The 25361-nt window shown below is 44.3% G+C and overlaps 4 protein-coding genes across 5 annotated transcripts; 3 read left to right on the top strand and 1 right to left on the bottom strand.

Moving 5' to 3' along the window:
* The first annotated feature begins 139 nt into the window (after nucleotides 1-139).
* Nucleotides 140-10030, top strand: NEDD8 (NEDD8 ubiquitin like modifier). Its single transcript, XM_081157495.1, has 4 exons — nucleotides 140-312; nucleotides 8921-8968; nucleotides 9137-9219; nucleotides 9660-10030. Exons 1-4 carry the CDS (start codon nucleotides 295-297, stop codon nucleotides 9754-9756), a joined length of 246 nt encoding a protein of 81 aa, XP_081013621.1. The 5' UTR covers nucleotides 140-294; the 3' UTR covers nucleotides 9757-10030.
* A 738-nt stretch (nucleotides 10031-10768) lies between these two features.
* Nucleotides 10769-12230, top strand: MDP1 (magnesium dependent phosphatase 1). Of its 2 annotated transcripts, none has more exons than XM_081157440.1 (6): nucleotides 10769-10901; nucleotides 11011-11071; nucleotides 11150-11260; nucleotides 11594-11701; nucleotides 11801-11886; nucleotides 11975-12182. In XM_081157440.1, the coding sequence occupies exons 1-6, from the start codon at nucleotides 10865-10867 to the stop codon at nucleotides 12064-12066; spliced, it is 495 nt and encodes a 164-aa protein (XP_081013566.1). In that variant the 5' UTR covers nucleotides 10769-10864; the 3' UTR covers nucleotides 12067-12182. The 2 variants fall into 2 exon arrangements, with proteins under 2 accessions (XP_081013566.1, XP_081013567.1); XM_081157441.1 differs by having other exon boundaries at nucleotides 10809-10901; nucleotides 11801-11896; nucleotides 11975-12230.
* Nucleotides 12231-12804: 574 nt separating this feature from the next.
* Nucleotides 12805-16804, top strand: CHMP4A (charged multivesicular body protein 4A). The gene is made up of 6 exons (XM_081135429.1): nucleotides 12805-12960; nucleotides 14760-14909; nucleotides 14996-15173; nucleotides 15633-15747; nucleotides 15919-16054; nucleotides 16474-16804. Exons 1-6 carry the CDS (start codon nucleotides 12855-12857, stop codon nucleotides 16530-16532), a joined length of 744 nt encoding a protein of 247 aa, XP_080991555.1. The 5' UTR covers nucleotides 12805-12854; the 3' UTR covers nucleotides 16533-16804.
* A 914-nt stretch (nucleotides 16805-17718) lies between these two features.
* TSSK4 (testis specific serine kinase 4) lies at nucleotides 17719-25348 on the bottom strand. Its single transcript, XM_081135435.1, has 5 exons — nucleotides 24684-25348; nucleotides 19669-20650; nucleotides 19105-19319; nucleotides 18332-18725; nucleotides 17719-17944 (listed from the first exon to the last, which is right to left on the bottom strand). Exons 2-5 carry the CDS (start codon nucleotides 19891-19893, stop codon nucleotides 17762-17764), a joined length of 1017 nt encoding a protein of 338 aa, XP_080991561.1. The 5' UTR covers nucleotides 19894-20650; nucleotides 24684-25348; the 3' UTR covers nucleotides 17719-17761.
* Between the last annotated feature and the right edge of the window lie 13 nt (nucleotides 25349-25361).

The raw sequence follows: 25361 nt of genomic DNA on the forward strand, positions 1-25361 counted from the left end.
CCATCTTTCCACTAGACCCGACTCGCTAGGGACTCTCAGGATCGCGGAGGCCTCATCTCTGCTCTAACTAAACTGGCTGCCTTCTTTTTCTTTAGGACGCCACCGAAAGGGAACGCGTGGAGCATTTCTGAGCCTTTTGGGAACCCTGGCGAAAGAAGGGGGGGGGGGGGGTGGAGCCAGACAGTGACCCGGAAGGAGAAGTGACTCGCAGCGACCGAGCGCTGGGAGCGGCAGCGGCCACCGCAGCGGTAGAAGCAGCAATTTATCTGTGTGCAGACCCAATATTGGACGAAGATGCTAATTAAAGTGAAGGTGGGAGCACCTCCAGCTTTGCCAAGACGCAGTGGTACTGGGCTGGCCGCTGTGCCTTACGGGAGGAGCAGGGAAGGGAAACCACGCCTTTCCCGAGGGCGCTGACAGTCTCAGGGCTACGCGCGAGGGGCCATGGGAGGTAGAGGGACACTAAAGGCTTTTGATTTCTGGGGGGATGGATCAGGTAGATGACCGGATGGATCAGGTAGATGACCGCGGGGTTTCTGCCATTCCTTCTTTCTTGCCAGAAGTAACATGACCCCGAAGGAGGCCTCCTCTGTCCGGCTTCTCGCTATATTCGAACTCCCGAGGTCAGGGAGAAGGCCTAGCAGCAGCTTAGCTCTACTCTCTTAGCTTCTTGGAATAGGCTCTGATCTCCATTCTTCATGCCCAGGTTACCAGCTTCTCCCAGCCCCTAACACAGGCTGCCTTCGAGCACAGCACAAAAACGTTAGCCTGGGATCCGGGGCGCGAGGGGGAGGGGGGTGGCTAGTCTGTAAGCCTTTACTGGTTGTCGCTAAGATGTGGTATCCCAGCCAGCCTTCAGGAGCCAAAGCTGGGAGTGTGTTCAGTCAGCATCTGCCTTTCTGAGCCCAGCAACCTGGACCAGCCTCACTTCCTTGATTGAGGAGGGTTAGTTACCAGTGCCCTAGTTCTTGGTACTAGCAGTGTTTCCTTCATCTCCATCTCTCAACTCCCGTGGTTCTTCAATTCCCAACCCTCATTAGTTCTGTCTGCTGTTTCCTCTTTTGTGCCTGCAGACAGACAAAAACTAACAATTGATGCAGTACATTAGTTTAGCTTCTTTACTGCCAAGTAAGTATCGGTATTTCATCAGCTCCTTAGCGCATTTACCATGTATAATATCCATTCTTTACCTCTTCAGTTCTTCCAACACCTCTTCCATAAGGATTGAGGCCAAACAGCATGGCCAAAATATGTTTTTCAAATTTTGAGTAGTGACCTATAAAAGAGTCACTTAATTGTGAAATCAATTTAATGGTTCATGGGCCATGAGCAATGTTAAAAAAAGAAGAAAATAGCCTGGCCAGCGTTGCCCAGGGGTTGAGCATTGACCAATGATCCAGGAGATTGCAGTTAGGGTTGCAGAATCAATCCCCGGTGGGGGGCATGCAGGAGGTAGCTGATGGATGACTCTCTCATCATTGATGATGTTTCTCTGTCTCCCTTTCCCTTCCTCTCTCTGAAATCAATAAAGACATTTTTTAAAAAAGAAGTAGAAGAAAATAGAAATATCAGGGTATACTTCTGGGTAAGAGTATTTTGTGATTTTTTTCATTTTATATGTATATTACACACATGTATGTGTTACTAGTTCACATGTATTTCTTAGTGTAGATCACTGTCAGAAAGTGTGAAGAACACTAGCAGATCAATGCTTTTATCTTCTTTTCAGTGCATAGGGTTTCTTGTGTTCCCTTAGTATTCTCTTAGTCCAAAGAACAGGTTATTACTATACTTGGTGTTCAGTGTTTTAGAAACTTTTTTTAAAATCTCAATATACACTAAAAAATTTTACCTTGTGCCCCAGACAGACACAAAGAAACTTACTATGTGTGACATGCTTTGACATTTCAATTCTATTCTAAGTTGATTTCATAACCCATTGATGGTTGAGACCTGCAGTGTAAAAAAAAAATACCGTTATAGATGGGCCTCTCAACTTAAAAGTGCTTAAGAATCACCTGGGGATCTTGTGAAAATACTTAATCTAATTCCGTGGGTCTGGAATGGAACCTGAGATTCTGCATTTCTAATATGTTCCCATGTGATGCTAATGCTCCTTGAGTAACAAGGTTCTAGATTTTGTCTCTTTGAATTCATTTTTATTTAGTACTTCTCTTAAATTGTCAGTCTCCTTTACTGAAATACTTTCTGCCTTTAAACAGGTTTCTCTGTCCTTCATTTCTCTTTTGTTTGTTTGCTACATTTCTCTATATGTTAAATACATATAAAACTGATTAGTTAGCTGTTAATTACTGTATAAACGATAGGTTTTATTGGCAGGACTCCTTTATAAATTACTCACTTTTCAACTTTCCTTTCTTCTTGGCTGACTTTTTCTATATCTCTTTCTGCAGTCCTTTACAGATCCTTCTGATTTAAATCTTCTCTTAATACTTTATCTTTCTAAAATTAAATACATCATCTTCTGTCTTAAGCCATCTCCCCAATACTCATCTCATATATTGATCCTGCAAATCTACCAGGTATCTGGAACTCAGTTCTTTGAGTCATTTTTCTCTTTTAGAACCTAATTTTTCTTACTTATTTTTGCTTGATTTTCTTTTCATTCCCATTACCCTTATTCTGGTCTGGGGTCTTATTAACTTATGTCTTCATTTATGTGTGATACCTCCAACCAGATTTTCATACAGCCATGTCCCCTCTAAAGTTTAGAGTCTAAACCAAGGCATGATATACAAAATCATAGTGTACAGATCTTTAAACTTCTTTTTCATCATATTGCTCCCTAACCCCACATCCTGCATTGGTACCCTCTTAGCAGACTACTTTGGGCAACCATTTTTGTTATCTAAGCCCTGTTTTTCTCATTCTGATAGACTTTTTTAAACATAGAATAAAACAAAGTTCTTAAGGGTTCAGTTCAGTGAGTTTTTATGGTTTTTTTTTTCTTTGTTTTATCCTCACCTAAGGATATTTTTTCCATTGCTTTTCAGAGAGAGTGGAAGGGAGAGAGAGAAGAAAGAGAGAGAGAAACATCGATGTGAAAGAGACACATCGATCGGTTGCCTCCTGCAAGCGCCCCAGACCCAGGGCTGGCGATCAAGCCTGCAACCAAGTTATGAGCCCTTGGCCAGAATCAAGCCTGGGACCATGGGCCAATGCTCTAACCACTGAGCCAAACCAGCTAGGGCAGTTCAATGAGTTTTTAACCACAGTACCTACTTATGTAACCATAAGATCTAGAACATTTTTACTACTACCCTCTAAAAGTTTCCATAGGTTAGTTTTGCTTGTTAGAACTTGGCTTCTTTCGCTCAACATTATGTCTGTTGTTAAGTGTATCTGTACTACTTGTAACTGAGTAGTATTCCATTTTGTTTATCCATTCTCCTATTGATGGATGTTTTGGTTGTTTCCAGTTTCTGGCCATTAGGAATAAGGCTCCTATGAACATTGTTATGCAAGTCTTTATGTGGACATATGTTTTTCCTTTAGATAAATACCTAGGAATGGAATTAGTGAGTCATGTGGTAGATATATATAATTTTATTTATTAAATGTATTCACTTTTAAAATTTATTGATTTTAGGGAGATAGAAACATCGATTTGTTGTTCCAGTTACTTATGCATTCATTGGTTGCTTCTTTTATGTGTCCTCACAGGGGATTGAATCTGCAACCTTGATATATTGGAATGATGCTCTAACCAACTGAGCTACCCAGCCAGGGCTTGATATATATAACTTTAAAAGAAAGTACTAAACATTTCTTCAAGGGGTTGTACCATTTTACATTCCCACCTGCAATGATTGAACATCCCAGCTGCTTTGCACCCTTGCTAACTTTTAGTCATGTCAGTCATTTTTATTTTAGCTATAATAGTGGGTGTGAAATGTTATTTTATTCAGGTTTAAATTAATGAGCTTTGATTTTCACTCACCATAGCACTTTGTCATTGCACCTTGTATTTGGACAATACTACTCAATATGGCACTTCCTTGTATATATAGGTTTGTTCTGTTATATGACTCATTGTTTCTTGGTTGTAAATCTTCACTTGAAAAAGATTGTTGGCAAAGGCTGGATCACTTAATTTTTTTTATAGCCCCTCTGGTGACTAAAGCAGTGTGTTGGGCTTAGGTTCACCGCAGACTTGTTAAATAGTATTGAATGCATTCCAGGATCACAGTGAGCAGATCTGAAAGAAGAAACCCAGTATCACATGATATATCAAGAATATCTTTTAAAATTGTTCACTTTAATTATGGACAACTTCAAACATATACAACAGCACAGAGAAAGACATAATGCACCCTTTACCCAGCTTAAAAAACTATCATTTCATGGTCAATCCTACTTATACTCACCAATTCTCCTTACCTGATGTTTTATGAAACAAATCCAAGCATGTTATTCATACATGTTTCAGTATTTAGTTGTAAAAAGGAACTCCTTGTTTCTAACATAATTATAATGATCACACCTAAAATATTAACAGTTATTTCTTGCTATCATCAAATGTACTCTGTCTCATTTATTTTTACTGTTAGTTTGAATCTGAATCCAACTACGATCATACATTGCAGTTGGTTGTTACGCATTTTTAAGCCCCTTTAATCTGTAATGCACCCTTTTCCATATTTTTTCTTGTTGAATAAACTATGTTGTTAGTCCCATAAGAGTTTCCTACGGTTTGGATATTGCTGATTACATCTTCATGTTGTCTTTTAATACATTCCTCTTTGATCTGTTTTTCTTATCAATTGGTAATAAGATCTAGAGGCTTGATTAGTCTTTTCTGTGTGTTCATGTGTGAAAATAATTCATAGGCAGTGGTGTGGTATGTACTTCTTTTATGTTTTGTTAATTCTCACCTGAGGATATTTTTTTCCATTGATGGGAGGGAGGGAGGGAGGGGGGGAAACATTGGTGTGAGAGAGACACATCGATTGGTTTCCTCCCGCACACGCCCCAACTAGGGCCACGGATGGAACCTGAAACCTAGGCATGTGCCCTGATAGGGAATCAAACCCAAAACCTAGTGTACGGGACGACACTCCAACCAACTGAGCCACCTGGCCAGGGCTGAAAAACTTTCAAGTATGTTTGGAACAAGTTGGGTATATAAATCTACTTTTTCAACTGTAAATTACAAAATTTGAATACAGAGCAAGTATTTTAGATGCATATTTACCATTTAAATTGAGATATGCTATAAGTATGAAATACACCATTTTGAAGATTTGGTTTTAAAAACAATGTAAAATATATTAATTTTTATATGGGTTACATGTTGAAGTGATAATAGTTTGAGTATATTTAAGAATATTAAAATTAATTTCACCTTTTAAAATGTGGCTACTAGTATACTTAAAATTGTATATGTGGCTTGCATTACTTTTCTATTTCTATTGGATAGTGCTGCTTTACAGAATTGTTTTATTATACTCTTATCAAAGACAATTTTTTAAAAATATTTTTTTCTCGTTACAATGTATCCATGGTAGAAAAATGGAAAATACTGAAAAGCACAAATAATATGGTTAAAGTTACTCATAATCTCACAACTCAAGGTAGAAGCACTAATGTATACTGTATATCCTTCCCAATTTTTTTGAAAGCAGATACACGTATTTGGGTTGTTTTTTTAGCTGGTTGGTTGGTTTTTGTACAAAATGGGAATTATACCATTATTCTAAACATTATTTGAGGACTGTGATTTTCCCTCTGTGTTTGTGCCATAATTTATTTAAGTCTCAATTGTTTGATATTTAGATTGTGTTTCTAGTTTTTTAGTGTCAAAAGTCTCAGTGACCATTGTCAAAGGTATATTTTTGGACATAGTCATGATTATTTTCCCAGAAGTAGTATCCCAGGAATCCTATATTGCCAGACTGTTTTCTGGATACATTCATGGGCTTCTACAGTCAATTTCAGAAACAAAGGGCCAGGCCTAGAGTTTTAGATTTTACAAGCCAATTATTTTTTTAATGTCATAAGGTCTAAGCGTCTTACTCTTGGTAGAGCAGTTCTAGGCCTTGTCTTAGAATCTTTTTTACTCTTTAAAATTTTTTATTATTAAATCAGAATGAATACCTTTTTATTAATATTCATGTGATAAAGAAATATATTTTCATTAGAAATTTAAATAGTACAGATTAAGGGAGAGTTACCCTTGATAAACCTTCCCTTCAGTTCTCCCCTTCTCAAGGATAATCACTGTTATAAGAGATATGTATACTTTTAATCCTTTCTTCTGTTTGTGTACATATGTATATATCTGCATATAGAAAATAGTATATAATTACACATTCTTTAGATTTTTCCATATTAGTGTACAAATTGTTGCATAATAAATATATCATTCTATGGGTGTACCATAGTTTAATAGTTTTCTTATTATGAGGCTATTTCCTGTGTTTTGCTTTTACAAATGTGCACGTTCCTCTTTGGATACATGCTCAAGTTTTTCCCCCAAGTTACTTACCTAGAAATAGACTTGCCTGTTTGAAGAATCTTTGCATTTAAAGTATTATGATCAATAAGGTGAAATAATTTTTAGACAACACAGAATTGAAATACTTTTCATTTTGTCAGGAAAGGGCCTAAAAAAAATGACCAAATATTGTCACCGTCATTTCACAAAAGAACATTTTAACACTTGAATATATTTAGTTTTATGAAAACCACATTGCTGTCAGTATTTTTCTCATTTTATCATAGACTATTAAAATTTTTCACACAGGCCAGCTTGAGTTGGGGTAGAAACTTCAGAATCATTGTAATTTATTCTTTTTCATCTAAACAGGAAAAGCCAAAGCAGTTACTCTTGCATTTTTGGAAATACTATATACTTAGGACTGACCCATTCTCATAGTTGAGAAATTAGGCCCTAAGTACTTTGTTCATGCTGGTCTGTGTGACCATAAGTAGAAACCAAACATTATTTTGTGAACTTGCCACAGGAGCATACATTGGTTCCCAATGCTAGATCAGCCAGACTGTTAGGCAGTACTGAGTACAGAGCTAAGAGCTCAGACCAGAGAGTCTATGTTTAGATCCACACTCTCCTTTTGACTCCCTAGGCATGCATTTTTTATCTATTTTTTAATCCTCACCCAAGGAAGGGGGAGACAGAGAAACATCAACTGGTTGCCTTCCGTATGCGCCCTGACCAGGGGTGGAATGTGCAACGTAGGTATGTGACCTGACCGGGAATCGAACCCACAACCTTTTGGTGCCCGGGAAGACGTTCCAACTGAGTCACCTGGCCAGGGCTATAGGCACGCTTTTTAACTTGACCGACCCCAATTTTTCTCATTTATAAATTTGTGATAGTGATTGTTCATATCTCAGAAATACTAGCAAGTATTAAATATATTGATGCATGTTAGACAGCATAGTTTCTGATTCTTGGAAAATGTACAGTAAATGTTGGCTGTGATCATAACATGGTCACCGGTGTATTTAGCCCTCCCACAAAATTTTTTTTTTTGTTTTTATGTCAAATACTGTACTTTGTGCTTAGATTAGAACAGTCTCTGTCCTTATAGGACGTTGGAAAGTTTGACACTTAAACAACTAGCTGTAATGGATATTGAAGTGCACTGGGGACAAGTCATCGATCTTATTTTAAAGGGTCCTTGAAAGTTTGAAAAAGAGTGGAGAAGAGTACGACAATAAGGAATACAGTAGAAGCAAAGAAATGCCCCTAAATTAGACCCTGCATTGTGTGTTTGTGGTCTGGATTACTGTAGACTGGTATAGATATGAGCTTTAAGAGCAAGGATGGATGAGAGATCAGATTGAATGGAGCACACATTTTTTCTTTTAATCTTCACCCGAGGATATTTTCCATTGCTTTTTCAAAGAAAGTGGAAGGGAGAGAGAGAACAGGGGTGGGGTGGGTGCAAATCGATGTGAGAGAGAAACATCAACTGGTTGCCTCCTGCACTCACCCTGACCAGGGCCGGGGACTAGCCTGCAACCAAGGCATGTGCCCTTGGCCAAAATCAAACCCAGAACCCTTCAGTCCCAGGGCCGACACTCTAACCACTGAGTCAAACCAGCCAGGGCAATGGAGCACAACATTTTTTTGTTTTGTTTTGTTGTGTTTTTTTAAAATATATCTCTATTGATTTCAGAGAGAGGAAAGGAGAAGGAGAGAGAGAGACAGAAACATCAATGATGAGAGAGTCATTGATTGAGCCCACAACCTGGGCATGTGCCCTGACCGGGAATCAAACCCCCGATCGCCTGGATCCTAGGTCGATGCTCAACTGCTGAGCCACGCCCGGCCGGGCGAGCACAACATTTTTAAGTGCACAATCAGTATATTGTATTTGGATGTCAGCAGCCCTTAGCCTGTGGAAGAAGTCAAGAAGACCAGAGCTGCAGTTTAGGATTACATAGAAGTCTGGAGAAGATATGGGAGAATAGAATGTTAAATTCTAGTGTTACTTTAAAAGCTAGTCAGAGGTGCTCTCTGGTGTCCTTGAGAAACCTTTGAATTATCTAAATGTTAATTTCTATCATTGATATAAAACAAGATCCTTCTGACTCAAAGAAATGCTTTCTTTAGGATACCTCTCATTGCTGTCTCAAGCAAAATAATACCAGTATTCTCATGGATTCTAGTGGGGTGGGGTGGGGTAGTGTGAAATGACCTGTGGGATTAAGGTCAAATCGCTCACAGAATCTTGCCCAAACATGTTCACAGCCTAAAAATGTTTGATGAATTCAGGTGTGGTCAAAGCCTTTTGATTCTTCAGAGAAGCTTTGCCAGAATTGTTCATCTCTTAGAACGTAGTAGATACCCAGAGACCCAGAAAGGATATTTCACCTAGGAAACAAGCTGTGTATTGGACTGTAGGACTCATGAAACGCTTGCCTGTTTCAGACGCTGACTGGAAAGGAGATTGAGATTGACATTGAACCCACAGACAAGGTAATGCCCAACACCTCTTCATGCATATCTCCCTACATGTACATTTGTTTGGATATGCTGATCAACTTAGTCCTTTGCTTTCATGCTATCTGCTAGCTCTGTTCTTTCCACTTCATGGTCCTACCCCTACCTACCACGGGTAGCCCCTGACTGCTTGTACCCCTAAAGGTGGAACGAATCAAGGAACGTGTGGAAGAGAAAGAGGGAATCCCCCCACAGCAGCAGCGGCTCATCTACAGTGGTAAACAGATGTGAGTTTGGAATGGGATTGAGGGTGTGGCAATCTTATGTGAAGATGAGGGAGCGAATAAAGTTATCAAAATACTAGAAAAGCAAATTTGTAATATAATATATGTGCTTTTTTATTAATACATTAAGAACTAATGGTGGGACTAATACCATAATTTTGAAATATTTTCAAGATATCTGCAAACAATTGTAATATGATATGAAAATATCTAATTTCTATTGTTAATAGGTTACCCATTTTGCTAATACCACTGTGGGTTTGCCTATGTTCAAAATTTAAAGAAATATGAGATATCAGTTAGGGGTTAGTAAAAATAGAGATGTGATTTTTTTTTTCCCCTCATCTGAGTTTATAGTCCCCCAGAGAGATCCGTGAAACCCAGGTTAAGAGCCCTGTTCGAGATGATAGTTCTAATCCTTTTTATGCCTTCTTTCCCTGCAGGAATGATGAGAAGACAGCAGCTGATTACAAAATCCTAGGTGGTTCAGTCCTCCACCTGGTGTTGGCTCTAAGAGGAGGAGGTAGTCTTAGGCAGTGATGGACTGTTTCTCCATTTTACCTCCTTACCCTGTCTCTCATAATGAGACATCATATATCCTATCACTCTCTGGGACACCAGAGTCACTGCCCCCTCTCCTGGATGCCCAGTCTTGTGGGTCTACTGGTAGGAGACTTTGAGGACCCCAGGATGCAGTGTTCCTGGCCCAAAGGGCCCTTGCTGGCTATTGGGTTTTAATTTGCAGTCCTCTGTGCTTCCCTCTCTTATGGCTATGTCCCTGGTTGTCAATAAAATATTTCCTGGCCTCCTGGAATCTTTCTTCTGTTTTACAAATATGACTGAAATCAAAATGGACTCAATGCACACCCAGTTATACCAGGCTGAAAGAGTAGGACAATGGAAGGGAATGTGCCCTTAGAAAGATTACCAGACTCTTGGTAGCAGTGGCATACTGGAACCAGCTGTTACCAGTTCATGAGAGCTAATTATTGGCATCTCTTTACAACCCCATGTTAAGTAACTTCATGTTGGTAGCTTGAAATTGGCCATGGTAGGAATATTTATAGTAACTGGCAAACAATGAAAATCAGTCTCTCCCCCCAAACTGGTTGTTACACATCTATCATCATACTACTGATACGGGTGGTAGAAACCGGGAGAGTGAATTCTCTCCCGTTGTGACCCTACTGGACATTTGGGCCTCATTTGATAAAGGCCTGAAGGGTTTTACAGATACCACATTCTTTATGACTGGAATATTGCTGAGGTCTCTCAGCTCAAAACTATGGAAAGACGGTGATATGAACAAAGGTTGAGTGAGGAGTGGCACAGGGTGTGATGGATCACTTTGGTCTTAGTTGGTGAGATGAAATGAGGGATGGGTGCTAGAAGAAAGGTCTTCCTTTCCCTGGCGTCTCTAAGAGAATCTCAGGAGGCTGCATGGAGCAGAGAAGTAAGGGAAGGAGAGAAACTTGGAGACCGCTGCAGTCCCGAGTGCGGTGGCGTTGGCGCTTGCTGCAGTCCTTTCCCCCGTCCACCATCAGATGGCGCCCTTGCGCGGCGTCGGGCTGACCGCAGCCGCCTGGAGGGGCTGCGGCTGCTGGAGAGCCTGGGGCCCCGCCTCCCTGCGTAGCTCCGGGCGCCGGTGATGGCGGCCCTCCCAAAGCTCGCCGTCTTCGATCTCGGTGAGGGTCCCTACCGCGAGAGTTTCGTCGGGCGCTTTCCTTTTCCAAACCCTAGTTGCAGCTCTCGAGGCCCTGCCCCTCCAGGCTGAACCCTCCCTGTCTTCCACAGATTACACACTCTGGCCATTCTGGGTGGACACGCACGTAGACCCCCCATTCCACAAGGGCAGGTGAGGCGGGCGAGGCCGGGCTGGGGAAGACGGTGCAGGGGCTCAGGCAGGAGCTGAGCGCACTTTCGCCTTCTCCAGTGATGGAACTGTACGAGATAGGCAAGGCCAGATCATCCGACTGTACCCAGAGGTGCCCGAGGTCCTGGACCGATTTCGGGGCCTTGGGGTGCCCATCGCAGCCGCTTCACGGTAAGAATGACTGGAAAACACTCAGTCTAACGTTGACAGATGCATGCGTGAGACTTCCCGTGTAACCCCTTGGTTACAAGAATTTAGGCGGTGCAAATTTGCAAGTATTGTACATTTTTATAATTATGACTTCTCCTGTGTCTTTTATTTATTAAACATTGGCTTAGCGCCCCCTGTGTGAGACAGGAAGGATATGGAGTAGAATAAGGGCCCAGGAATCTTACCCATCCATCCTGGAAAAATAGCAAGTTGATTTCCCCCTGGTTATACATAAATTTACTTGCACCTCTGGCCCTTCACTCTCTTGATCCCATCTACTACACCTTTTTGCAGGACAGGTGAAACTAAAGGGGCCAACCAGCTACTGGAACTCTTTGACCTTGCCGGATACTTTGTTCAGCGGGAAATCTATCCAGGCAGCAAGGTCACACACTTTGAGAGGTAAGAGGGAGATGAGGGTAGGAGCAGGGGGACAGAAGAGCAGAGAGACTGGAGGAGCTAAGAGGCCAGAGTGGTTACCCCCTGCCCTGTCTTACGCAGGCTGCAGCAGAAGACTGGAGTTCCTTTCTCCCAAATGATCTTCTTTGATGATGAGAAGCGGAATATTGTAGATGTCAGCAAACTGGGTATTGAGTTGTGAGAATAACCATTTGGGAAATGGGGAGAAAGGGTTCCTAGGAGAAGTTAGGTATAAAATATATCTTTTCTTTCTAGGTGTTACCTGCATTCATGTCAAGAATGGAATGAGTCTTCAAATCCTAAATCAAGGATTAGAGACATTTACAAAGGCCCAAGCTGGACCATGAGATCCAGTCCTGTGGACCAGCCTCATTTGAGGCATAAAACAAAAGGAAACCAGGAAGGCATTTTCAGGTGCTTGTGTAAATTATTAAAGTGTATTTGTGTGACAGAAGAAATCTTACCCACAGTGTGGAGTTTTTTTTCTTGCGTGTGAACCAGGGTTGGCTATCCAGAGGTGCCAAGACTAGAGTGTGAGGCATTAGACTGCATCAGGTTGTGCCTTACAACCTTGTGGCAAACCCAGGACTGTCATCCGCTTGTGCTTGCCCAATCCCCACTCCCTCTCCTGAGCTGTCAAGGGCATGAAGGACTAAACCTTCCACTATCCCCTGCATATTTCCCTCCAGGAAACAAATAGTTTATTTTGGAGTGGGGGTGGGGACGGCCTTTTTATACTTCAAAGTGAAGCAGCCTTAAAAGGAGCCTGGCCCTAACCAGTTTGGCTCAGTGGTTAGAGCGTCGGCCTGTGGACTGAAGGTCCCGGGTGCATTCCGGCCAGAGGGCACATACCTGGCTTGCAGGCTCTGGCCCCCTGGCCAAGTGCAGGAGGCAACCAATGGATGTGTCTCTCTCACATCATGTTTCTCTCTCTCTCCCCCCCTTCCACTCTCTAGGAAAAGCAATGGAAAAAATATCGTCAGGTGAGGATTTAAAAAAAATAAAATAAAAATAAAGGAGCATGTGTTTTGGGGGCTGGTGACTCGTGTCACGTGATAGCAGTGGCTTCCTTGGCGCCTGTTGATGATGCTGCCGATGCCCCAAGAAGGGATTGGCCGAGGCGGGCCTCTGAGTCATGAAATGCACTCTCCCAGGAACTTGCAGAAGTGTGCGGACGCCTCGGGCAGAGGCGAGGGAGGCTGGGCTTGCGATGAGTGGTCTCGGCAGACTCTTCGGGAGGGGTGAGCACGGGCGAGACTAGTCTGCCGGGAGGCGCTGGCCACAGGGGTAGGGGGGAGACCATGGCCTGGGGCGGAGAAGAAACCCAAGAGACAGGCTTTCCCGAAAATCCTGGTGATGGTCCAACAAGGCCTCCAGTGCCAGGAGGCCTTGTCAGGGAGCCTGGCTCTGTCTGCCTGCCTTCCACGGAAGGAAGAGCTCGAGGCCAGGGAAGGCACTGAGTGGATGGCATGGCGGCTGTGCTGGCTCCCGCTGTTTAGGTTTGGGCGACCAGTTTCCTGTCTTTTCCAAAAGTCTGGTGCTCTCTTGATGCTGGGCAAGAGGGAATCTGAGTTGAGGAAGAAAGGGGCCTTCTCAAAGCTCCTATCTGATGGGAGAAGACAAGCAAAAACTGACATTTACAGTATAGTGTGCTAGAAGTATGCCAGGTGGAGAATTGAGATACCCCAGGAAGAGGTAACTGTGTGTGCAAAACAAAGACTGGAAAGAGGATGGTTATATTTAGGGGAAAGAGTAGTTCCAGTTGCCCCATGAATGTGTGCCTGATAAAGGGGAAGAGGAAAGTAGAAGGAAATGTAGTTGGAGAGGTAAACAAGGGCCAGAAAGATCTTGTGTGTCTCATTTTAATAAAGTTTTGATTTTATCCTGTAGGCTGTAGAGAGTATGGAAGGATTTTAAGCAGGCAAGGACATCAGATTTGGGGGACAGAGGGAAATAACTGTTAGAAGTGCAGAAGATGAAAGGAAAATTGAGATCAGGTTGTTTGTTTTTCTCTAGCCCCCTTCATTAAATTTGAACGTGTAGTGTCAGGATCGTGGGCATCTCCTAGGATAGCAAGTGGAAGGAACAGTGATTATAAAAAGTGGCTGAGCCCGGCCGGTGTGGCTCAGTGGTTGAGCATTGACTTATGTATGATCCAGGAGATCTCAGTTTGGTTCCTGGTCAGCGCACATTCCAGGATTTCAGGCTCCATCCTCAGTGGGGGGTGTGCAGGAGGCAGCCAATTAATTACTCTCTCATCACTGATGTTTCTATCTCTCCATCTCCCTTCCTCTCTCTGAAATCAATAAAAATAAATAAACTGTTATAAAAAAAGTGGCTGAACTCTGGTGGGGGTGTGATAATGGGGAGGCTATGCACATGGGGCACAGGGGCCATATGGAAAATCTCTGTATCTTCCACTCAATTTTGCTGTGAACCTAAAACTGCTCTAAAAAATAAAGCCTATAAATTTAAAAAACAAAAGAATGGAAATGACTTGAAAAGCAGCTTGGATAGCAAAAGAATATTGGCTTTGGAAGTCATACTGCCACATTTCAATTACTGCTCAAGCTCTTACTAGTTAGGGTTTTAGACAAAAAAATAAACAGTATCATCATGCCTGTTGTCACATTTGTAAAATGAAGATAGTACATTCGTTGTAGAGAGTCATTTTTGGGATTAAAATAACAGAGTCAAGCCCCAGCCAGTTTTGCTCAGTGGTTAGAGCATCGGCCCAGAGACTGAAGGGTCCCAGGTTTGATTCCGGCCAAGGGCACGTACTTTGGTTATAGGCTTAATCCCGGGCCCTGGTCCAGGTGAGTGCAGGAGGTAACCAATTGAGGTGTCTCTCTCGTGGATGTTTCTCTCTTTCTCTCCTCCTCCCACTCTCTGAAAAGCATTGAAAAAAATATCCTCAGGTGAGGATTTAAAAATAATAATAAATAGCACAGTCAAATGCCTAGCACATACTGTACACACCATGATTGGTGGTTAATTTTTTTCCCCTTTACACAATATGGGCCTTCTCCATTGACTCCAGGGAAGAAGGAGAAGGGGCCAACCCCTGAAGAGGCGATACAGAAACTGAAGGAGACGGAGGCGATACTGATCAAGAAGCAGGAGTTTCTGGAGCAGAAGATTCAACAGGAACTACAAACAGCCAAGAAACATGGGACCAAGAATAAGAGAGGTGATAGGGGAAAGATGCCAATAGGGAGGACCCAGGTGGGAAGCAGGGGCTTCTGACTCTGATGTTCAAGGTATGGGCTGGGTCAGCTGCCCTACAGGCTTTGCGGAGGAAGAAAAGATTGGAACAGCAGCTGGCACAAACTGATGGGACATTATCCACCCTGGAGTTTCAGCGTGAGGCCATTGAGAATGCCACCACCAATGCAGAAGTGCTTCGCACCATGGAGCTTGCTGCCCATAGCATGAAGAAAGCCTACCAGGACATGTGGGTACGGGGGGAGGAGTGGAGGGGGCCCAAGCACTGGGAAGAGTAGCTTGATACTGTACTTTGGATCTTAAAACCTCTCAAAATGTGAATTTACAGTATAGACGCATATAATGGCCAGGCCTCTGTCAGCCTCCCTGCTTCCTGCAAGAATATCTCTTTTCTGGCTAGAGCATTCTAGCCAGAAAAGACGATTTTCCTAATTTTTAAAGATTCTTCAGAGAATGGAGTACAATCTATCTCCCTCCCCCTCCCTGCACCCCACCACCCACACCCCTCAGTATGAATTCTTCCCACTTCTCAGCCCAGACTTGCCTAGTTACAATTTTCCAGGGATCTCTTATACCTGGTAGCCATGGATTTATCAGTCTGAGGCCACAGACAAGGGGCTTCATTCATGTGAGATGAGAAAGTCAGGGGGCTAGTTGCCTGATTTCTTGGCTGTATATATCTTCTCAGGGACATTGACAAGGTGGATGAACTGATGGGCAACATCACAGAACAACAGGAGGTGGCCCAGCAGATCTCTGATGCCATTTCTCGGCCTGTGGGCTTTGGAGATGACGTGGATGAGGTGATTGGGAGTGAGGGGCCAGGAAGTCTCGGAGAAAGCAAGGGACCAACCCAAAGCAATTCCCAAGAGAAGCGTGGGGCAAGTTTAGGGAGGGGGGACTCCAAAAGTGGTATGATTTTAGAAGCAGAAGTTTCCTTTCTTCGTTTTGAAGTCTTGTCGTCCCCTATCCAGGATGAACTGTTGGAGGAGTTAGAGGAGCTGGAGCAGGAGGAATTGGCCCGGGAGCTGTTACGTGTGGGCGACAAGGAGGAAGAACCCCCAGTCAAACTGCCCAGTGTACCCTCTACCCATCTGCCTGCAGAGCCAGGTACCCAGGGCTGTTCTAATGTCTCAAGGACTCAGAGGGTGGGATAGATATGGGGAAAGATTGTTCTTCATCCATCCTGCCTCAAAGGAACCAGGCAGAAAGGGCTGCTGCTGAAGTTGCACAGGTTGTTACCTGCATAAAGGCACCTGGCTAAAGGGGAATGGGGACTGAAATCCAGCCTGTGCACCACTCAGCCAGCTGTGTACCCTGGCTTAGGGCTGCAGATGCTGCGAGAAACAGGCAGCTTTTTAAAATTTGCATGAAGATACGGGATTAGCAGCAGCCCAGCAAGCAGAAGGACCACGCCTTTAGGTTCTTTGCTGGGGAGAGATAATTCAGCAGGTTCTGCGTGTTGTAGGGGTGGTTGGAAGGGGCTAAGGCTTTGACACATCTTTCTCTGGGTCTCCTTGTCCCCAAAGCTCCCAAAGCGGATGAAGATGAAGAAGCACTAAAGCAGTTGGCTGAGTGGGTATCCTGATGAGTCTGGGCTTATCTTCTGGACGCTGCCTTCGTTGGTCTCTTTTCCTTAAGTGCCAAGTGCTGAGCTAAAGGAACATAGCCTTTTTGGGGGACCCTGCTGGGTGGTGGTATTGTCCTGCCTGAGAAAGGGTCTGTTGCCCTCCCATCCCTGGCTCAACTCTGAAGAAGGATCTGGGTGCACGAGGAGCCCCCGGGCTCCCTTCTCCTTGATAGCAGTTACAGTGCCCTTGCTTTCAATAAAATTGGGCAGGTGGAACCCTAGTTCTTATACTACCTTGTCTGCACTTGAAACTCTTCCCCTGGTCCTTGGAGCTTTGTTTCAGGCAATGAATAATAACAGAGTAATCAAGGGGCGTTGGAACATAGAGCAGATGGTTCCAATCTGTTACCTACTAGGTTCATCTTTCAAGTAGGTTTTTCCTAGAGTTGCCTAGTGCCGAGGCTGAGGAAACTATCATCTATTACTTATCTTAGAACTGGAGCTCTCTCTGCATCTTCCCTCATCACTTTTCCCCTGTCAGCCTCTCCCAAGACAGCCCCTTGATTTACTACCCATTTTCCTTTTGAAAAGCCCATTTTCAAGGACAAGGAGGGAGAATACAGGGATAAAGGGGCAAGTAGCTTTCCTTTACCCAGAACCCATGCTTAGTAGACTTGGTTTGAACTGTCACTTCTGTGTCTAGGAACAATAATGTGAGGGGCCATGATTCACTAGGATTTTTTCAATAGTGAATTGAGGAGGAAGAAGGAACCAAGATACTTCACATATCCTGATACCCATTTGTAAAAAACAAACAGTTCTGTCCCTTTAGACTATAGACAGAAGCAGAGCCATGACCAAACAGAGCAACCAGGGCCTCTACCCTATGACTTGAACATTTAAAGTGCCAAGAGATATAAAATAATGAACATATACTTAGCCAGAATAATGAAGCTTCCTTAAAGCAGGTATTCATCTGAGCATCCCCTCCCCTGTGAGCCACATGTGAGCTATGCTGCGAATGACAATGTGGACTTCATGGCTGTCAAGATTATTGGTCACAGGCTCAGGACAGAAATCTACCTCTTATCCTCAACGGTGTTCCCTGCTAAGGTTCCCTGAGGAAAGAATGTCTGACCCCAGCTGATGAAACTAAATCAGAATTAGATTTATTTTTGGTATAAAAGCTTTTTAGCCGCAGATCTCTCCTGCTTTGCTCCTTTCTCAACCCCCTGCCTCAGCCACTTTCAGATACTGATTTCCAAGGATTGGTGACGATTTGCCGTGCTGGGTGGCGGGCACATGGCCTCAAGCAGCCTGATCTCATGGGTGGGTTGCTCAGGCTGGAACTTGAGCACCCAGGGGTCCTTGATGATGTCCAGGATTGTGGCACGCTTGGTGGCTTGGCGTAGCATCTGGAAGATCATGTTCTAAAGCGGGAGAGAGAGGTCTTGGCTGAGGCTCCCATTGTGCCACATAGGCAGTGAACAGGGGACTTAAGAAAGAAGCAGGATAGCCCATCACACCACTCTGATGGAAGGGGGTGTGGCCCTGATTTTATCCTGAGGAGCTAGGCCTTTAATTTCTTGGGGGAATCCCTTGCATAATCCCCTCTGTCCTAAAAAGATACAAGCTGAATCCTCCTCACCACTCACATCTAAATGTGGAGTCCAGTGGTTCCCACTATTCTAGGGCAGGGACTTGAGTGTGAGATGGCTCTGGTGGGGAAGAGCCTTCTCCAGGGTTGGGAGGCCTAGGTTGGGTTCCCTCCCTGTGGGTCATCCCTGAGTCCTTAGTCCTACTGGGGGAGCCAGCACCTTGCACTCCTGGGAGATGGACAAATTAGGTGGAAAAGTGACCTCCTTCTGAGTCTCCTTCAGCAGTTTCTTGAGATTGGTGTCATCAAAGGGCAGACGGGCGACCACTAGAGTGTAGAGGATGACGCCCATGCTCCAGGTGTCGGACAGGAAAGGGTTGTAGGGCAAGCCTAACAAGATCTCTGGGCAGGCATAAGCAAAGCTGCCACAGTAGGTCTGGCTGAGGTGGGTAAAGCAGTTCGTTTGGCGGTAAGAAGGACTACTACGCACAGCGTGGTTAGAAGTCACCATTTTGGCAAAACCAAAGTCCGATATCTTCACGTTCTCCCGCTTATCCAGCAATAGATTCTCCAACTTTAAGTCCCTACAAGCAGCAGAAAGGCTGGGGGTCAGGGAGATGGCTTAGTATTAGACCCAGAGCTGAAAGGCCAGGGTTCAGAGGCTAGAGATGAAGAAAAGCATAGTGGAAAAGAGATGCCATTGTGAGAACACAAGGTAGAGAGGAAGAAAAGCCATGGAGTTGTGAGCAGAGCCCAAAGAGGCGAGAGGACGGTACCTGCGGACTCCTGGGAGCTCACCATTTCATAAAGTGCTCTGCTCACAGTGGGTACTTAATAAATGTTCTTGACCAGATGACTAAAATAGAATGGATGAATGGGCCTAGACACTGAGGAGGGAGGTCAAAGGAGGAAAAAACAGGGCGGGAAATGGGAGATGTGCATAAAACCCCCTTGAGGGCCCAAAGGCCCCAGTCCGGATGGCAGCACACTCACCGGTGCACGATGCCCTTGCTGTGCAGGTAGGCGATGCCCAGGGTCATCTGGGAGAACCACTTGCCAGCAAGGGCCTCAGAGCAGGCCCCATAGCGCTGGACCCATTCAAGGACGTCACCACCCTGAGCCAGCTCCAGAATTATGTACACTCGGGATGTGGTCTCGATGGCCTGATAGAAGTTGATGAGATACTTGTGCCGCAGGACCTTCATTACCTGGCCTCAGAAGAGGGACCCATCAAACCTGAGAAGGGAGAGCCCTGGCTATGCTCCCAGCCCCCCTACTCTCCCAGTGCTGCTTTCATAGAACTTTGCAAAAGGATCAAACCCGAGAAGGTTGGTGGCCTGTGGGCAAACCCTGTGCTTTGCATTTTCCTTTTTTTGAGGGGCTGGAGGTCAATGGGTGGAAAGAGGTTGAATTTATATCAAGTAATTTTCCTAGCTGCATAGTGAGACATTCAGTTCTGGCTTGGGGGTTTCTGGCCCCACCCCCTCCTAACCATACCCCTTCTGAGAAGCCTTAAGCAGCTTGGTACCAGTTCCCTCTTCCAGTCCCCTTTCCAACCTGTATCTCACGGGGCAGGAACTTGTTAAGATAGTCCTCAGAGGCTTTCTTCTTTGAGATGATCTTAACAGCCACCATGACCTTCTGCTTTGTGTAGTAAGCCTCATACACTGTCCCATAGGAGCCATTACCAATGGCCTTGCCCACTTCATAACCATACTCCTCCATGACAGAGCGGTAGGTTGAGGTGGGTGGTGCTGCCTCCTGGGTGTCTCCCTTCCCCATGGCGCTGGGCTTGCTGAGAGCCAGGGAGTTTTGCTTCTTAAAAACCTCCTGTCTGCTCTGAAAGCCAACACCTGAGCCACTGAGGGCTACGGTACCAAAATGAAGTTAGTCTCCAAATGCTTGCCTGTGTAGTCACACAAGTCTGGGATGCTGAGTTCAGCTCTCCACTGGAAACTTGGACAGGGAAAAAGGGAGAAGCAATTCTTTGTCTCCACTAGCTGTTGTTACATCATTCTCCTCTCGGTTATGGAATTCCCCAAGGTCCCATGTTCCACACACATCACAATTCACCTTCTATTCACCGTTGGCCACAAGACTTGAGAATAAAGTACAGTTTGGAACATATTCATTCCTGGAGGCGCATTCACAATCTGGTGAGACTCCAGAGATCTGGTCCCTCCAACCACTCATGTGTTTTGAGCACCTACTATGTGCCAGGTAGAATGCTGAGTACTGGGATAAAATAAGAAAGGCCAGTAGATCCTGTGCTCCCAGATTTTATAGTCCAACATGAGAAACACAAGAGTGTGAGAATATTAAAGAGAATTGCAAGGTATTGTAGAATCATGTTCTAAGGAATCTAACTTTAAAATTCGTACTTTTTCTTTTTTGGCTTAAAACAACTTTTTTTTTTCTTCAAATTGGTCTAGGCTTAGTTGGGTGTTTCATCTGGTGGTCTCATCTCAGCTGGGATGGTCTGTTTCTGCTCCATATTCTTTATCCAGCAGACTAGCCTGAGTTCACTCACATAGTGGCACTGAATTTCAAGAGAGAAAAAAATCACGAGTTGCATGAGCAATTGAGGCTAGGCTCTAAAACCACAAAGCATCATTTCCATACTTTCATATGAGTAAAGACAATTACAAGGTTATAAGGATCACTCAGATCGAAGGTGTGTAGAGGTAGACTCCACCTCTTAACCTTGAAATGCATTCTTATCTTCCCTTCCATGACCCTAAACTACTTCATCCTTAAGTCCAAGGCATAAATCTAATTTTATTTCCATTTAAAACAATTTAATGTGTCATCATTCTCCTCAGGATCAAGTACAAATTCTTTTGTGTAACTTCAAGATCTGATCCTGCCTACTTCTCCAATTTTACCTTCTAACATACACTCAATGCTGCAGCCAAACAATTGCTTTTCCTTCAGTGTTCCTAGTTTTGGCAAGCTCATGCTCTCCCTTCAAGGCTTAACTGATGAGCTATTTTAAGGAAGCCTTTACTAACTGCTCAAGCCCAAATTAGATGTTCCTGCCTCCTGGATGCTCCCAATACTTTCTGTCACAGCACCTGCTGTAGTGTCTGTAATTGCTTTTCTTGGTTACATCTCCCATTAGGCTAACAGGGAGGTCAACTGATGAGGCAATGAAGTCAAGGGTTGAAAATGGGTTGTAGAGAATGGAAGACAGCTGATTTGGAAAATGAGCAGGATTACTGGGCAGCACTGAGGACCCAACTGAGGTTGGAGAGCACAATTTAGAGACACATTATCTTTTTAAAAATATTATTTTATTTTTTCCATCACCATTTTTCCCTTCTATGCCCTCTTCCACCTCCACCCCAACCCTATCCCCATGAGACACATGATCTTAACACATCAGTGTTAAGATTCTTTTAGTCGGCTGGGCGTGGCTCAGCGCTTGAGCATTGACCTAGGGTCCAGGCAATCGGGGTTCGATTCCCAGTCAGGGCACATGCCTGGGTTGTGGGCTCTATCAATGACTCTCTCATCATTGATATTATATATTTTTTAAAAAATTTCTTTTAGCATTCTGGGTATAGGTGCTTGTATATTGACAGATGAATTAACCCAAGATTAAGGTTTCACTTGGCAGCTGCACTGAAAGAATGCAGGCATCAAGAACATAGCAAGGCCCTGGCTGGTGTGGTTCAGTTGGAGCATCATCCCCTACAGCAGAAAGTGGCAGGTTCAATTCCCAGTCAGGCACATAGCCAGGTTGCAGGTTCAATTCCCAGTTGGGGCAAATAGGGGAGGCAATCAATTGATGTTTTTCTCTTTCCCTTCCTCTCTCTAAAATCAATTAAAAAAAAAAATTTTTTTAAAAGCAGGTAAGAATGCGGCTGAAATGATGGAATGCAGAATCTAAGCTGCATGTGTTAGAAAAACAGTGTAGAAAAAAGCCAACAGAGCAGGAGGAGGGGTTCTATGTCCCAATGAAACAGAAGAACAAATTTGGTGGGAATGCCAAGACAAGAGGTTGTGGTCAGAGAGGTGGTCTGGATTTAAGATTTAGAGGGAGGAGCAAGGGGCATGCAGAGGAAAAAACAAGAGAAGAATCAGGTGTCTTTTTTTCTTCCATCCTCCAAAATAAAACAAACTCCAACAACAGATTATGCCATAGGCTACTGCTCCAAGTCCTGTTGAACACTGGATCTACATCCTCAATCTATCAAGATGAGCAGCTGTCCAGGGCACACTGTGGTAAGGGGGTGGGGGTGGGGTAAGCATTTCATTCGAGGATCGTGTATTAAGCTGCCTACTATATACAAAAGCACTACTAGGTCCTGAGGATACCAAGATGGATAAATTTCTGCAAGGAGTTAACAGTTAACAAGGGAGACAGACACATAAGAAATAGATAACAGTACAGTGAGATAAAGTGCTGCAAACCTGGAAGGAGAAATGTAAGGGAAGGCTTTATAGAAAAGGTAGCACTTGCACTGTTCAAAAGAAGTCTCCAGGCAGGTAAGTAGGGAATGGTAGATTGGGCAGTTTAGGCAGCAGGAACCACATGAGGCTTGTAGGCTTGAGAGGACATGACATTTAGAATTTCAATTTGAGCCCTGGATGGGTAGAAGTTGGTTAGAGCATCGTCCCAATATGCCAAAGTTGGGGGTACGATCTCCAGTCAGGGCACATACAAGAAGCAACCAATAAATGCATAAATAAGTAGAACAACAAATTGATGTTTCTCTCCCTAAAATCAATAAAGAAAAAAAAAAGAATTTTAACTTGCATACAGGGTAGGATTATAGAAGGGGAATGTACCTAAAAAAATAATTAAGATCTACGTCTGACAAAAAAAGGCTAAAGGAGTTTATCACCACCAAACCAGCACTGCAAGAAATGTTAAAGGGACTGCTGTAATAATTAGAATACTTGGTAAGGCTCCCCTATGAAGCCATCCAGGCCAGGGCTTTTGTTTGCTGGGAGTTTTTTATTACTGCTTCAATTTCACCAGCTGTTACTGGCCTATTCAGGTCTTCTGATTCTTCCTGATTCAGTTTTACATGATCTCACTCATATGTGGAATCTAATGAACAATATAAACTGATGAACAAAACAGATCCAGAGACACAGAAGCATGCAACAGAATGATGAATCTTAGAGGGAAGGCAGGGAATGGGTGAGTGGGTGGGGAAAGGTTAATCAAAGAACTTTCATGCATACATACATAACCCATGGTCACAGACAACAGTGTGGGGAAGGCCCGGGGGTGGGGCTGACGTGGGATGGAGGAGATCAATGGGAAAAAGGGACATCTGTAATACTTTCAGCAATAAAGATAAGTTAAAAAACAAAACAAGCCCTAGCGAGTTTGCTCAGTGGTTAGAGTGTCGGCCCGCAGACTGAAGGGTCCAGGGTTTCCAGCCACGGGCATGTACCTCGGTTGCAGGTTCAATCCCCAGCTCCAGTCAGGGCAAGTATGGGAGACAACCAATCAATACACCTCTCTCACATCGATGTCTCTCTCCCTTCCACTCTGAAAAGCAATGGAAAAAATGTCCTCAGGTAAGGATTAACAAAACAAAACAAAAAATACTGATGCCCAGTCACCTACTCCCCTAAGATCCTGATTTGGTGGTACCCAGGTATCTGTTTTGTTTTTCTAATATATTTTTATTGATTTCAGAGAGAGGAAGGAAGAGGGAGAGACAGAAACAATGATGAGAGAGAGTCATTATTGGCTGCCTCCTGCATGCCCCCTGCTGGGGACGGAGCCCAAAACCCAGGCATGTATCCTGAACAGGAATCAAATCTCCATCTCCTGGATCCTAGGTCGATGCTCAACTGCTGAGCCATGCCTGCAGGCGGTATCTTTGTTTTTAATAAGCTGTTAGTTAAATCTAATGCACAGGAAGATTTGAGAATCACTGTTGCAGGACACCTTTAGGATTAAAAAATAAATTCTTTCAGCAGCAGAGTGGGAAATGTATCCAAGTGGGGGAGGTGATGAAGAGATTAGCTAGGTGGCTCACTCATGGTAATTTAGATGAAAAGATGGGCCTGAACCAAGACAACCACGGAGGGCAGGTATTTGGAAGATATTCAGGAAATATGCAGAAGGGGCTTGGTGGCATTGATGTGGAGGACGGAAGGAGGGTAGTAACTGAGAAAGAGACGCAAGTTTCTGGCTTTAGAGACGGGTGGTTGTCACTTAAAGACTATTCCAAAGCCACTCTAAACTACTTTCTAATTACAAAATTCACTGATTGTCTAAAAAGATTCAACCCCCTACTTCCTGGAACCTCATCACCTGCAGGAAGGAGGGCTGGATCAGAGAGGGCAGATGTAGATAAATGAAGGACATTTCATGTCAGAAGCCACTTGTGACTTTCAGCATCTTTACCCAGGTGGCCCAAGGAAAGTCACTGCTTCTAGGTCTGATCTCCAGGGGAAATGCCCCTAAAGGCAGATCCCCTTAAAACAGAGTTGAGACAGACAAAGGTAAACTTTTCCAGGATAATCTGCAATACAAAATTAGGAGACGTCCAAATAAACAAGAACAAAAACAGGAAAGAGGAACGCATGGTAAGGTACTTCACCTGCAGTTAACAGTACCCCTGTCAAGGCTGCTCAATTCACAGGGTAAAAGGGCAGACACCCTCTTTGTGCGCCTCTACATCAGACCTCGCTCAGGCTTGCCTATCGTCAGACATTATCGTCGATAATGGCTATATCGTCATTATATAGCCAAGGAGGCCTCCAATACAGCCCCGGGAAGATACTTTTATCTACGTATTTTTTTAGCGGGAAGCGATTCAAGACGGGTAAGAGTGAGGCGAGATCCACACTCCAGGACCTTCGTATAGGCTGTGCCCTCGTTGTCCTAACAAAGCGATGCCCAAAGCCTCACCCCAGCCCAGGTTGGGGACCATGAACCACTCAGGTCTCGGCCTCAGCAGTCGGTGGCGAGTGCCACTGGTGCAGCCGGCAAACGCATGGGGGTGTCCACTAGACGTGGTTAGGGTCGCCGCTGGGGTTCAACGTCCTGGACGGTCACTGGGCGCGTGCGCGGCGGGCACTGCTCTCAAGGCCTCTGTCCTCAACCTTCCCGAGGACAGGAGGGCTTCCCAGCGACAACTCTTTTCCCGAAAAGGCGCCTGCATCTTGGTAGGCAGGCATCGACCACAGGCCCTGCCCAGAAAACCGTCAGCGGGGCCGTCCGTGCGCCCCTCTACGGTATAGGAAGAAGCTTCCAGCCGGGCTGAGGTCCCCGCGGA

The sequence above is a fragment of the Miniopterus schreibersii genome (genome assembly GCF_964146895.1).
Source record: "Miniopterus schreibersii genome assembly, chromosome: 1".
Lineage (NCBI taxonomy): Eukaryota > Metazoa > Chordata > Mammalia > Chiroptera > Miniopteridae > Miniopterus > Miniopterus schreibersii.

Excerpts from the sequence above, each read along its gene's own strand:
- NEDD8 (XM_081157495.1), top strand. Across the intron at positions 8,969-9,136 it reads ACATTGAACCCACAGACAAG|GTGGAACGAATCAAGGAACG; the intron begins GTAATGCCCAAC and ends GTACCCCTAAAG. Across the intron at positions 9,220-9,659 it reads ATCTACAGTGGTAAACAGAT|GAATGATGAGAAGACAGCAG; the intron begins GTGAGTTTGGAA and ends CTTTCCCTGCAG.
- MDP1 (XM_081157441.1), top strand. The coding sequence starts at position 10,865 with ATGGCGGCCCTCCCAAAGCTCGCCGTCTTCGATCTCG. Across the intron at positions 11,072-11,149 it reads CCCCCATTCCACAAGGGCAG|TGATGGAACTGTACGAGATA; the intron begins GTGAGGCGGGCG and ends CGCCTTCTCCAG. Across the intron at positions 11,261-11,593 it reads CCCATCGCAGCCGCTTCACG|GACAGGTGAAACTAAAGGGG; the intron begins GTAAGAATGACT and ends ACCTTTTTGCAG.
- CHMP4A (XM_081135429.1), top strand. The coding sequence starts at position 12,855 with ATGAAATGCACTCTCCCAGGAACTTGCAGAAGTGTGCGGACGCCTCGG. Across the intron at positions 12,961-14,759 it reads CGGCAGACTCTTCGGGAGGG|GGAAGAAGGAGAAGGGGCCA; the intron begins GTGAGCACGGGC and ends CATTGACTCCAG. Across the intron at positions 14,910-14,995 it reads TGGGACCAAGAATAAGAGAG|CTGCCCTACAGGCTTTGCGG; the intron begins GTGATAGGGGAA and ends GGGCTGGGTCAG.
- TSSK4 (XM_081135435.1), bottom strand. The coding sequence starts at position 19,893 with ATGGGGAAGGGAGACACCCAGGAGGCAGCACCACCCACCTCAACCTAC. Across the intron at positions 18,726-19,104 it reads AGCAAGGGCATCGTGCACCG|CCTGACCCCCAGCCTTTCTG; the intron begins GTGAGTGTGCTG and ends CTAAGCCATCTC. Across the intron at positions 17,945-18,331 it reads CCATCTCCCAGGAGTGCAAG|AACATGATCTTCCAGATGCT; the intron begins GTGCTGGCTCCC and ends CTCCCGCTTTAG.